Genomic DNA, 13,696 nt, shown 5'->3' with positions numbered 1-13,696 from the left:
CCACTTAATTCCTTGACAAATTCTATCAAGCAGTGCTGTCCAATAGAACTTTCTAGATAATGGAAGTACTCTACGTCTGTACTACTTAATATGGCAGCCTCTAGCCACACGCAGCTACTGAGGACTTGGAAAGTGGCTATGGCAACTGAGAAAGTGAACTGTTAACTCAATTTTATTTTTAGTCATTATTTATTTATGTTTAAATAGACACATGTGGCTCATTCCTACCATATTGGATAACAGCTACCAACCATACTCAAACCATTTCCAGTTATTCAAATGTTTATTTTAAGTTACTAAAATAGTTTTCACAGAGGTGAACTATTTTCCATGAATATTTTAGAAAAAAATATTTGATTCATTAGGCTTTATTTGCTTCTATCAAATTTTACACATTATAGCTTCTACCCCCATGTGTGTGTTGTTTTGTTTTGTCATTCTTTTTCCCAAGTCCACCTTTCTCCAGTAAAAATGTTAAGATCTATATTTTATCAAGCAAATTGAATTCTTCAATTAGTTTTTATTCAAAACCCAAATTTATTTTTGTAGTTTTGTCTGTTTTAGTGGTAATCTTTAGACAGTCACTATGAATTGAATACAAGACTACTAGTTTATAATTATTTCTTAGACATTAAGAAAACTATGAACATTTTTTTTTGATAGATATATAATTAAAGAGATAGACACAGAATTTGAGAAACAGATGGGCATAGGGCGAGGGGTGACAGACAAAGACATGGTGACATGGAGTGACAGAGGAAAGCACGAGCTGTAGCATTCTAGGTCTCACCTAGAGACCCCAAACAATGTAGGAGAGGAAGGAGATCTCCCTTGCAAGGTATCCCAAAGAGCCAGCACTTGTTTCCAGAAGTCTTCTGGGAACCTATCCTCACTCCTCAGACGGTGACATGCAGAATCTCTGTACCAGAAGATTGCCATGATCTGACAGGCATTCCTGAACCAATTGCACCTTTAAGAATGAGGAGGTAATCTTTAAGCTCTTAAGGTAATCAGAGCCCAGCCCTGGCAAGGATGTGAACTGAATGGCTGCTCCATCACAGGGTCTGGGTGCAATGGGTATTTGGAAGGTAGCAGAATAAGTAGGGTTGGTCCAGGATAGTCCCTGTGTAGGGGACTGTCCACGACAGTCCCTTTTCTCGTAGTATAATGATTTATATATCCCTCCATTTCACTTTCAAAAGCAACTTGGTTTAGATGACAAAATGACATGGTAATCCTACTATTAGGAGACATTCACAAGGTCTAATATACTTACTACTTTTTGTATAAATTGGTACTAATGCTGAGAAAAGTTATTGTTACTTCCAGAAGTTACAATGAGAATGGGTGATTATCTCAATTTTCAATGCATCTTTGTATTTTTATTGTTAAAGAATTAACATTTTAAGAAGTCAAGTATGCTGGTATTGTGGTCTTAGTAGATAGTCCTAGACCCACCTCCAACATTCACTAACTTTGTGATCTTGGTTAAGTCTAGGATTAAATATCCTGAGCTCCAAAATGAAGCTACTATATTAAATCATTTTCTTTCAAGCTCTAACAACCTATTCTACTATAAATATCCATATGTCATCTGGGAGACCAGCCAACATTTGTTCTATAGAATTAAAAAGTACAGCTTTAAGATTAGCACGTGCCAACACTAAGGAGGCAATGAGACACATGGGAGAGCCCAGGCTGGCTTGAGACACCAGCTTCCCTCCAGAAGCTCCGGGCTGTGGGCAGGTTTGTGACATGTTCGAGATCCATAAATTCCAAGGCTTTAATGATAAAGCCCCTAGGATTTAGGATTTAGAATCGGTTGAATCTCAAACCTTAGTCTCTTGACTGGTCTGACAATGGCAAGGCTTTGCTTGTGTGCTTAATTTCTATTGTGAGGCCCCATTCTACTGGGTGACAGACACAACCACCAATTCAAGGTTACCAGATCCCACTCTGTCCCATCACGTACATACATGCAACCTGGAGAGTCATCCTTGGTTCCTGTCTGCAAGACCCTGTCAGGACATTCTGTGGTTCTTCACCTCTCCAAGATACTGCAAAAGGCCCTGCCTGTCTAAAAACACCACAGTCACTTCTTTCCTGAAGTATTCTGCCTCCTTGAGGCTATATATCCAAAAAACAAACTCCAGTACTCCTTCCAGGGGTGGAGTTTGGGGACTGAGTGGGATGGGCAGGGCAGAGAAAACTTTCTCAGACACTTGTCCTCCTCCTCTCTGGCCCAGGGCTTTTTCATCTGGTCCCTGGAGAGGGCAACCAACCTATTAAGTAAATATGTGCCTTCCCCAGTCATTTTCCCTGATTTATTCTTTGCTTTCTCCCAGAAAGGCCAAGATTTTGAAGTCTTTTCTCTCTCTTTCTCTCTCTCTCTCTCTGCTTTTCCTTCCTTGAGAAAGTAAATAAAATGTTCTGGCTTCCTGAATCAGATAAAGGCCAAAAGATAAAGGAAGTATCACAGAAAAAACATTAAATTTTTACAACAATATATGCTTTAAAAACTTAATTAGTAATCTATAAGAAACACTCAGCACTGTGCTCACCCATTGTACGTACTCAGCTGTAATCAGTAGTATCTGCTCTACAGTGTTATTTTTAAGGGTATTTATAACAAATGCAAAATGTCTGACAGGTTCAATAAACATCACTCATATTGAAGAAAAATGATTTTGAGCTTAATATAAAGACTAATATTTTTTTGGATGAAGAAGTTAACTGGAAATTAAATTTTTTAAAAGCTTTGAGAATTTGTGCCTTTCCTATTGCTCATCTTTATAAGCCATATCATGTCCTATGCTAACTCAAAGTGTACAATTAGATGTCCCTGGCCTTCATGTTCTGGAAAATAGTATCAGCAAAAACAACCATTAAGCCTCCCAAATGATACCTGACTTATAACACCAGCCATTAAATCATCAATATACTGGACTGAATGGAATTATTTGCTTTACCTAAATCTAGTGGCAGGAAAAGCAAAAGTACAGATCGAGCTGTGGTGAGGATTCAGAGACCTAGGCTTCTAGGCATATTCCAGAAAAGTATGAAAATGAATCGGTCTTCTCAGATTTCTTCCAGCTCTGGTCCCACTTCAGTGAACAATCCGTGTCTGAGGGAGGTGGAGGCACTCTGGCTAACTGTTGGAACACAATCTCTTCTCCACTGCCAACAGTTTGAGTCAAGGCCATTGGGGTGGCCCTTCCAATGAACGTGCAGGACTAGGTGAGGAAAACCAAAGAACCTTCATTAAGACTAGGAAATAAGATTGGAGTAAGTACAGAAAAATACCGTGTTGCTGTGTGGAAAGACTATGCCAAATTCATTAAGTTTTAGGGTTTTTATCTTGTGCAAACTCTCGAATACAGAAGTAGACCTCTGTCTGTTCTTCATTTTGTCAGCAGTCTCTTCTTTTACTGGGTGATTCCCATGAGCATAAGCACACGTTTGAGCTCTAGGTTTGCGTGTGTGCATACACTGGCCCCTTTGTGCCCTCTCCTCCTCTAGCTTTGACTTCATCTCTCTGCTGCCTTGCAGAGGAAAGCTTTCGGAAAGAACTATCCAGGAACAGTTTCCCTCCTCAGTGCACCCATGCTTCAATCCACTTCAATCTGGCTCCTGCCATCAATCCTCAAATGCTATGGGTTTTGTCAGGTCACAAGTGAGATTTGTCATGATCCTGGGGCCTCTTCTAGCCTCATCCCGGTTGCTGCATTTGACAGAAGGGACAACTCTTCTTGACATGCTCTCCTCTCTTAGAGTCTATTGTGGCTGGACAATCTCCTGATTTCCTCCTTAGCTTAAGGTTCTCTCATCTCTCTTGAGTACGTGCTCAAGAGATAATCTTATTCATTTCCATGGCTTTAAATATGTGGCTTTGGTAGAAATGTCTCCTGCAATGCAGGATGAAATGTCTCCTGCAATGCAGGACCTGATGGGCTAGTAGTTCTCTGGAGAGGACGCAATGCAGTTCACCTGCTGCCCCCTAGTGAGGCGGCTTGGGATGCCTGGTAAGTTGTAGGTTTGGTTTCCAGGCTGAAACCCTCAAGCTGGTCCTCAGCTTCAGTAACCGGGTCCAGGAGACGAGATCATATTGGCCTCCTTGCTTTCCTCCTGTCCTGGCTCCAAACGGCATCCCTAACACTCACAAACATGGAGAAGGGGAAGGCACAGGAGGTCAAGGGGACAGGAGAGGAGCAGGGTGACCCCAGGGCATGGCTACTGCAGGAAGCATTTCCAATATAGTAAAAATAGCCCCTGGCACCAGAACAGGCTCTTTGTTGCCCTCTGCTGTAGAGACGAGTGAAGGCTGCAACTGGAAGAGACTTCACTCCATTAGAGGCACAAGCTGAAATGGTTCACGCGATATAGGCCACAGGATGACACTGCTCCTTGCAAGCTGCAGTAAAGGCAGGGCATCTATTTTTGTGTGTGTGCCAGGGAAAGAAACACTCATCATCGATAGTAGAGTTCCTGAGCACAGATTTAGAAATTCTGAGAGACTAATCCTGTCCCTGAAACATAACTGCATATGGTAGCATAGGGGCTGGAAGAGTTCTGTAAAAGGAGTAAAGTGATCCCTACGCCAGGGATGTCTGAAAGTCCCCTGTTCTTGTACTTCATAAAAGAAATCTTGAATTTATAAGTCATATCTCACGAATTATGAAAAAGTGATTCCTATTTTTAAAAAGATTTATCACGTGGGACGCCTGGATGGCTTACTGGTTAAGCGTCTTCCTTTGGCTCAGGGCGTGATCCCGGGGTCCTGGGATTGAGTCCCACATCGGGCTCCCTGCATGGAGCCTGCTTCTCCCTCTGCCTGTGTCTCTGCCTCTCTGTATCTCTCATGAATAAATAAATGAAACATTAAAAAAAACTTATCACAATTTCTTTAAATGGGGAGTCATCCATAGTATACCTGTTTATCAAAACTCAGTTTACCCACAAAAATATATTACATAATGTAAATGTCCTCACATATCTGAATGTTTAAGGTTCTGAGCAAAGGAATTTGAAGAGACAGGAGTCATGACTTGCCCTGTTTTGAAAGGATTCTGGCTGCTGTGTGTTGGGGACAGACTATAGGAGACCAAGGTGGCAGCGAGGACACCAGTTAGTGGGAGACCTTGATATTCTAGACAAGATAATGGTGGCTCTGATTGGGGTGGCAGCAGTGCAAATAGTGGTGAGTGGTCAGATTTTAAGTACATTCTTAAATACAGAACCAGTGGGATTTGTGGACTTGCTCAGATTGAATGTGAGAGAGGAAGAGACAAAGAGACAGCAAAGTTAAGGACGACTGGGGTAGGTTTTGGAACTGAACAACTAGAACGGAGTTGCCATCAGCTGGGATGGAAGGGTCTAGGGAGCAGGAGAAGTAGGCCTGGGAGAGAAGGGATTCTGAGTGGAGATATGGAGTTTAAGATATCTGCTAGACATTGGACTGGAGATGCCATGTGGGCAGTGGAACATGAGCCTGCAGTGCAGGGGAGAGGCCCATGCCAGAAACATGACATTGGAAGGTGTCAGCAGAGAGTGTTACTTAGGGCATAAGACTGGATGAGATCATCAAGGATGGAGCCTTGGGCATTCCGAAGGCTAGGGAGAGGGGGAGGAACAGTAAGGGAGTTCAAAGGACCCTGAGGTGGAAGACAGTGAAGCCAAGTGGAGGCAGCGAGAGAGGGGTGAAGTCTGCTGAGGTGGTGGTCAACAGACAGCTCTGGAGGGTTGATTCCAACATTCGAGGGACGGGGTGCACACTGCACTGAGGAAGGGGGCAGACATGAGGCTTGGGCAGACTGTGAAGGCATGTGAGGGTTTAATGAGGAGCCTGGTTCAGACCAGGGGAGTGGTACAACCACAAGTGTGCTTCAAAGTACCTTGTGGCAGTGTGACGTATAGAAGCATATATATCAGGTAGTGTGGTGTCAGGTGTAGTGGCAGAGAAAGGATGTGTAACTTTTCTTATGTACTTTGCATTGCTTCATTAACTATAATGACAACACTTTTGCAATTTAAAAGGTATTAAAGAAAATTAGAAATAGGAGAGAAGTGGAAACTAATAATTAGAAAGTATATGGTAACAACAGCTCAGGAGAGAGATGATGGGGTTCAAATCAGGACACTGGCAAGGAGATGGTATGAAGTCAGACACCAGAGTTTTAGAAACTGGTAATCTGCTAGGACCTGGGTAAAGAGGAGCCAGGAAGATGGAGGGGAGTACCATTACGCTCGGAGGGGACATGCAGCTCCTCGCCAGCATCTCCCAACCATAACATGACTTGAATGCTGTGGAGACTTGTTCTCCAAAGTGCCTGGTAAAATGTCTCCACATCTTGAGGGCAGGGGGCAGACAGGGAGGAGGATAATTTCCAATGTTCAGAAAAATTAACAAATCAGTATACATGATTTAATTCAAATTCATCATGCTTTCTTTCCTGATAGTAAAACCTGGTAGTATGAAATAATAAAATGTATTTCAAAGAGAACTTTTAAGGGGACAACGTCTTCAACAAAATGACAAACACTCCCTTTTAGGACATGGTTTCCTAGGAGAAACTAGACATCCCATTTTGCTAATTTGGGGATGTACTTCATAGAACGTTTATCTGTCCAAACAAAAGCATATCCACATATGCTCACTAGGTCTACCTGCATGTAGAACAGGCCGCTAACTCAAAGGACAATGTGTTAGCGAGGGGCGCCCTGTGCAACGATCTGCTAACCAGTCAGCTGAGATGCGAAGTAGGCCTGGAAGATTCAGGGGTGTACTGAGCTGGCCTCAGCTTTCATGAATCACGGATTCAACCTGAAGTATATTTACGTTTGACACACTGTACTGCTAAAGCTTGTCAGAGTTTAAGAAATAATTATCTGTGGAGGATTGCCTTAGTATGAATACCGGATAACCAGTCCCTCTAGGATCCCAATTTGATGCTTACATAGAGCCAAACTTTGCAAGAGTTATTTAGTGGGATTCCAATACTTTGGAAGTTTTAAGGATTTGCTTTTACTAAATTGTACTTCAACACAGTATTGGTCTATACTGTACCTCATGAAATGGATTCATTTTACTTCTAGGAATACTAACATGGATTACTCCACCATGGAATCGTCATTATGAAGTCCCATGGGAGAAATAGCCCTCAGTTTCTAGTAGCAAGATAGTTGTATATTTCTGGAAGATGTGTCTAACCTTATGAAGATTTATCCATGAAGGTTCTTTCAAGGAAAAGAAAATTTAATTGAATTCATTGCCTATTTCCAGTAACTATTCAGGCTAATGTGGCATGTGTTTTATTTAAATATATCTTTAGGCTTTATATTATTTTACCTACTGATTTTCCATTTAACTGTAAGTCCCTTACTTACAAAACTCAGTGTGTGTATGTGTGTGTGTGTGTGTGTGTGTGTGTGTGTGTGTGTTTTAAAGATTCAAGAGAGCCAGCATGCGCACAAATGGGGAAAGGGGCAGGAGGGGCTCTTAAGGATGCCCCACTGAGCACAGAGCAGGGCTCATCTCAGAACCCTGAGATCATGACCGGAGTCAAAACCAAGAGTCTGATGCTTAATTGACTGCGCCACCCAGTGGCGCCTCTCAGTGTGCTTTAATAACTTCTCTCACCTCCCTCCCCACCCCCAATGAGGCAGGAAACATAAAATAGCAAACTTTCGCTTCCGGATAAATACAAGAATGGGGTAGAGAGAGGGAAATTTTAAATGAATTACGTTAAGTTAAAAAGGGCATCGCTTTATAGTAAATTATAAAAATAATAAAATAAAAAACAAACTAAAAGGATAAACTAGAAGAAAAATGAAACACACAACATTCGTAATACATGTTCTGTATACTAGTGAATTTACTCACATTTCCTTTTAAAAACCTCTTCCCAAACTATAAAATACAAATCCCATGAGCCATCTAATGAATTCTGAATGTCATTTTGATTTAGTGTAAAATGTGAAGAGCTATTTCTAAGTAAATTAACAGTAATACAGCCCATATAAAGCGAATTCTACCAAAGGCAATTTTAACTTGCTAAAACAAAACTGAACAGAACACAACACAACCGTCCTCTTACTGCCACAACCACCATCTTAAAAAAAAAAAAAAGAAAAAACTATAATTCAAATAATAACCTACTTCTAAGTGTTACTTAAATGAAAGTATCTGTGTATTTTTGTGTAAGAAAAATCACTGGCAGACAAAATCAGAACCAAAACACGTAATTCTTATTATGAATTTTAAATCATTTATTTTTCTGTACTGGAAATTTTATATTCAGTATAACAGAAACATATTACTCTGTTGTGTCTCTGTATAAACCATTATTTTCAGAGTTTACTCCTGGTTTATTCTTCAAATTACCCAAACAAAACTAACTGCTTCGAGAGATGTTTTAAACTAGATTGATGATTTAAAAACAAGCACAAAACCAACAAGAGAATAAAAATCTTTCCTCCCTTTCAGGACAAATGTTTTATATGAAGTTATCCTCTTCAAACCTCTTTGGTCTTAATTCTGGGTGAACCAGGATGGTCGCTTCCTGTCTCGTTCAATGATTCTCTTACCCTGATCTTGTATAGACGGTGCCTCTCCTGTGTACAGCACCACAGTCTCCACGGGAGGAGCCTTGAAAGGGCCCCCTTCTTGTTTCCCTATCTGTCTTCTGATTTCTGCAGTCTCCTTGCACACCTTCTCATAGCAAAAGCCGCAAAGGACATGTTTCAGTTTCAGGTGACCACATTCAGGACAAACGTCAATATTGTTCTTTAAAAAAACAAAAAACAACGAAAAGATATTTTAACAAGCAAAATAATGCACATGTGACCATGCACAGGAATCATGCTTACACTTGAACTTTCTTGGGCTGCTCATGTTGCATAAGGTCATATGCCATCTAGTTCAACCTTACTTTATTTTTAAGCAGGTTCCAGGCCCAGCACAGAGCCCAACATGGGGTTTCAACTCATGGTGCTGAGATCAAGACCTGAGATGAGATCAAGAGTTGCACACCGAACCAACTGAACCACCCAAGTGCCCCTCAATGTCATTTTAATAAGGGAACTGAGGACAAACAAGTTTGAATTAATAGAAAAAGTGGGATAGAACTCAGCTCTACCAACTATGAACTTGGTACATTTTTACTTAAATACAGCAATCATATTATGTAAAATGATACTCTATTTCCCCACCTTCAAATACTAAACATCTAATAGGGAGTCCTTCAACACAATGGGGCAATCTATATAGTTAGCAAATTAGTAAGAGACCAGGGAAAGGGAACTCCCTTTTTCCTTCAATCTACCCCTGGGGAAAACAAGGTGACAAACTTTACAGTTGGCTGCCCCTAATTCATCACTGTAACTTAAATTCCTGTATGAAGCCTATGGTGTAGTATAATATATGTGTTAATAGTTGTTACATGGTGTCTTTTTTCTTTTTATGAATGAATACCGATTACTCCTTAATGTAAAAATCCCTTAAATATGCTACAATTTGAGAATGAGTTTTTACACACATCTACCCAACTTTAATAAGACAGTTGCAACCTTTAAAGAAATCTTTTCAGTATGTTCTAAAAGTAGCTTTAAAGTAGAAAAGAAAAAATTGTAAATAGGAACATCAAAGAAAGTCCAAACACTTCTTAAGATTAACATACAAACCTTTGTGAGGCAATGACAAAAAAGAATTTCATTTTCTGAAAGGAGGAAAAAAAAATCTCACAAATGACATGCCTCCCCAATTTCGACCCCAGGTCTAATTGGAAGTATGGGAGCCATACCCACAGTTAGTGCTCTCCTCCTCATTAAAGCACTAGCATTAATATACTATGTGTGGCCAGAAACAATTCAGTGAAGAAAATGAATCCACAGGGTACCGTTCTTTTCCCTCAGAATAAATGCAGTGAGGGGAATCATGAAACAGATTGGTATAAGCTCTCATTCCTAAAATCATAAATTCTCTCAACCAAATTGCATATATTATTATTTTAATGACAAACTTTTCAGTTCCAGACTTTAAGTCGAGTTCCAAATGTGACTCAGTAGTACTTTTTGGCTTAAGTTCTAAGGGTGAGGTTTAATACTGAAATGCTGGAAGTTTATGAAGTCAGTTCTCTGTTCTTGAGCTTCATCTACACTGTGCTGCTGCTGCGGAGTGTCATGGGGCAAAAAGTAACTCAAATCATGGCTGTGAAAGCCATAAGTTAACAAATGAAAGGTAATAAACACTATAATTTCTGTTTATTAGATCACTGAAGAGTATATCCATGGGGCAGGGAGAGAGGGAGAATGGGTGTGGAGATCTGGAATTGTCTGAGGACAGGAACACACCAGAAAGTTCTAAGAGAAAAATGCTAAGTTCAAGAATCAGACTGCCTAGCTTCACATCCTGGCTCTGCCACTTAGTTGTCTAGCTTCACATCCTGGCTCTGCCACTTAGTTGTTTGTGACTACAGCCAAATTCTTTTTGCCATAGTTTCTTCATCCTAAAAATCAGCAGAGCTATATGTACTTTGGAAGGCTGTTTTGAGGATCTGGTGAGGTATAAAGCGCTTAGATACGTCACAAGCACTTAAATGATGTTAGCTATTTTTATTACCTACCTAAGGATTTTCTTTCACAGTATTTTGTCACAGTGAAGAACATAATAAATATGTAACAGTTAGTAAAACTTGAGATCCATAATACCTACCGCTGTTCTGACTTTAATTTTAGGCTCTAAGGATGCCTGGGTGGCTAAGTGGTTGGGCGTCTGCCTTCAGCTCAGAGCAGCTCAGAGCGTGATCCTGAAGTCCCGGGATCAAGTCTTGCATCAGGCTCCTTGCATGGAGCCTGCTTCTCCCTCTACCTGTCTCTGCCTCTCTCTCTCTGTGTCTCTCATGAATAAATAAATAAAAATCTTAAAAAAAAAAATAACAATTTTAGGCTCTGCCATTATTAAGATGTTTACCCATATATGACTCCAAAACACCAGCTCATAACACACGTCACATGGGTTATTCACAACCTAATCCTCTGTCCAGACTCCAAACTCTCTCCTTGACTGTGGTCCTAATATTTAGGCTATAGGACAGCAGGCATATAAACATAGACAATGAAAATGCTCTTATTTAGGCCAGAGGAAAGTACACACAGAAGCTCTAAGAATGATTTACTCATAGGCTACGTAAGTACAAAGAGATGCAGCGATGAATAAGAGAGAAAGCACACCCACAAAAATCAATGTATTACCTTAACTTTAATAAGCTTCTGTGGGTTTCTTCTCCTACAGCGGTTAACTTCAATGCTGCGCCTGTTCTTTGGAGCTGCCATCCAGAAGATACTATCCAAAAGGCTGGAAATCTCCTTACTTCCACTGGTGTCATGTGCCGGTTCTGTAAATACAGCCGGACCTTGGACTGCTAATGCGGGTCCTACAAAAACATAACATGGAAATATCGGATGGATTTCTAGTTTCTAAATGACTCTACATCTATCATTCTCCTTAACAATCAACAGTGATACAGCAACAGACATATGTAAAATTCATAACATTACACTCAACAGACATTTGACAGAAGCCTTAGCTACTAACATACACTAAAACTCATACAGAAAGCAATATTAAACAACGCGAATCGACTTTTTTCTTAGGGGCACTGGCTGAAATGAATCTCTGAAATTTTACCAAGTTTCTTACCTTCTGAAATACAGACCCCAGGGGTTTAGTAGTAAACATGAATAAACCACTCAAACTGTCCACGTTCTACTCGGTAGGCAGTTCCTATTTACCTTACAAGGAAATCTAAGCTTGCGATTTCCAAAATGTATTTCCACCCTGGCCTCAGACAACCGCCTCCTGGCCCCTTTTTATTATATTCCAACTGAGCTGGTTCCTTTGTCATACAGTGGGTAGGCCCTTTAAGTCACTTAGCTCTTCTTATGAAGAAGAATAGAATATTATTCTATTAAGAATAATAATTCTATTAAGAATAATGTTCCATTTAGAATAATAGAATATTATTATTCTATTACTGTCGGTTCCCTGAAGAAAGGGACTGGCTCACCACTCTGTATAATATTTACTTATATGAGTTATCAGTTTCAGTTTTTTTTCTAAATTGTCTATAAAATCAAAGACCTTTTATCCTTTCCTTGTTCTTCCTCAGACCTGGAATCCTTTAGGAACTCTTAAAGATCCACAAAGCTACCAGTTAGCAACCGGTATTCCTTTCCAATTCACCTGTTAAAAATAACTGCTAAGCCTAGCTAAGTGGTTAACAGCACGGGCCCCATCCGCTGGCCTGTGTGACCTTGGGGACCTTCATGAGCCTCCTCCTTCGGCCCAAAAGTGGTGCTTCCTAACAGGATGGTGTGGAGATTTCCCAGGAAGCACTTTGGCATATCATGGGCTCTCCATTCACACTCCCTCGGTGTTATGTTCAGGATACCTTGGAAATAAGGGTAAAGGGGATCTCTGGGTGGGTGGCTCAGTGGTTTGGCGCCTGCCTTCCGCCCACGGTGTGATCCTGGGGTCCCTGATCGAGTCCCACGTCGGGCTCCCTGCATGGAGCCTGCTTCTCCCTCTGCCTGTGTCTCTGCCTCTCTCTCTCTCTCATGAATAAATAAATTTAAAAAAAAAGAAAAGAAAGAAAAGAAAGAAAGAAAAGAAGGGGAGGAAAGGAAGGGGAGGGAGGGAAGGGAAGGGAAGGAAGGGAAGGAAGGGAAGGAAAGGGAAAGAAAAGAAAAAAGAAAAGAAAAGAAGAAAAGAAAGAAAAGAAAAGAAAAGAAAAGAAAAGAAAAGAAAAGAAAAGAAAAGAAAAGAAAAGAAAAGAAAAGAAGGGTAGAATGGGGGCAGCCCGGGTGGGCCAGCGGTTTAGTGCCACCTTCAGCCCAGGTCGACCCCCGAGGTCGCAGGATCAAGTCCTACGTCGGGCTCCCTGCATGGAGCCTGCTTCTCCCTCTGCCTGTGTCTGTGTCTCTCTTGAATAAATAAATAAAATCTTTAAAAAAAAAACTTAAATAAAAATATTTTTTAAAAAAATCAGAGAGTGCGCGGCGACCCTATACTCTGAATTGATAGGCTTGGGTTACATTCTCTCTCTGTTTTTTAATGCAGGACTTTATTTGCCTGAGATGGGGAGATGGTGAGATGGAGGGAGCGGGAGCGAGAGCGAGAGCGAGAGCGAGCCCGCGGCGGGGCCCGACCGCACGACCCCACGACCCCGGGGGCGCGACCCCACGACCTGAGCCCGAGGCAGACGCTGGCCGGACCCAGCCACCCAGGCGCCCTGCTTCAGCTACGCTCTGTGCGTGCACTGGGCCACGCAGAGGGCTTTTTCTGTTTTTAGGGTTGGGGGCGGGGGGTGGCCAAACCAGCTGCTTGTAGTCTCAGGTGGGGAGTCCGGCCTGGGGACGTCCCCTCCCGCGGTTATACGCCGCGTCCGCCAGGCTGCCCGGAGCCCCCTCCTCCCATTCCTCCCCCTCCGCGGCCTCTCTTACGTACCCCACGGAGGCCCGGGGAGGCCTGGCCGGCTCTGCTGAAGCGTCCGCAGTAGCAGCTCCCAACCGTTCCTGAGCAGCCCCCGGGCCGCCGGCCACCGCGGGACCACAAGCACCAGCATGGGCGACGCCATCTTTCCCGCCCGGAGACCACGCCCACCGGGCTGCTGGGGCCGCCCCCCCGCTCCCAGCCTCGAGC

General features: G+C 42.0%; 1 protein-coding gene across 1 annotated transcript; it reads right to left on the bottom strand.

Annotated features, from left to right (window-relative positions):
- Window positions 1-8,241: 8,241 nt before the first annotated feature.
- On the bottom strand, window positions 8,242-13,673 carry MRPL32 (mitochondrial ribosomal protein L32). The gene is made up of 3 exons (XM_072791658.1): window positions 13,502-13,673; window positions 11,248-11,429; window positions 8,242-8,782 (listed from the first exon to the last, which is right to left on the bottom strand). The coding sequence occupies exons 1-3, from the start codon at window positions 13,629-13,631 to the stop codon at window positions 8,528-8,530; spliced, it is 567 nt and encodes a 188-aa protein (XP_072647759.1). The 5' UTR covers window positions 13,632-13,673; the 3' UTR covers window positions 8,242-8,527.
- Between the last annotated feature and the right edge of the window lie 23 nt (window positions 13,674-13,696).

This window comes from Canis lupus, chromosome 21 (assembly GCF_048164855.1).
Source record: "Canis lupus baileyi chromosome 21, mCanLup2.hap1, whole genome shotgun sequence".
Taxonomy (NCBI): Eukaryota; Metazoa; Chordata; class Mammalia; order Carnivora; family Canidae; genus Canis; species Canis lupus.
Note: the sequence above shows the minus strand (reverse complement) of the source record. Positions and strands in the feature narration are given on the sequence as shown.

Coding starts and splice junctions, on each gene's coding strand:
- MRPL32 (XM_072791658.1), bottom strand. CDS start 13,631: ATGGCGTCGCCCATGCTGGTGCTTGTGGTCCCGCGGTGGCCGGCGGCC. Junction 11,430..13,501: donor CCTCCCCGGGCCTCCGTGGG/GTACGTAAGAGA, acceptor ATGTTTTTGTAG/GACCCGCATTAGCAGTCCAA. Junction 8,783..11,247: donor AGAAGCTTATTAAAGTTAAG/GTAATACATTGA, acceptor GTTTTTTTAAAG/AACAATATTGACGTTTGTCC.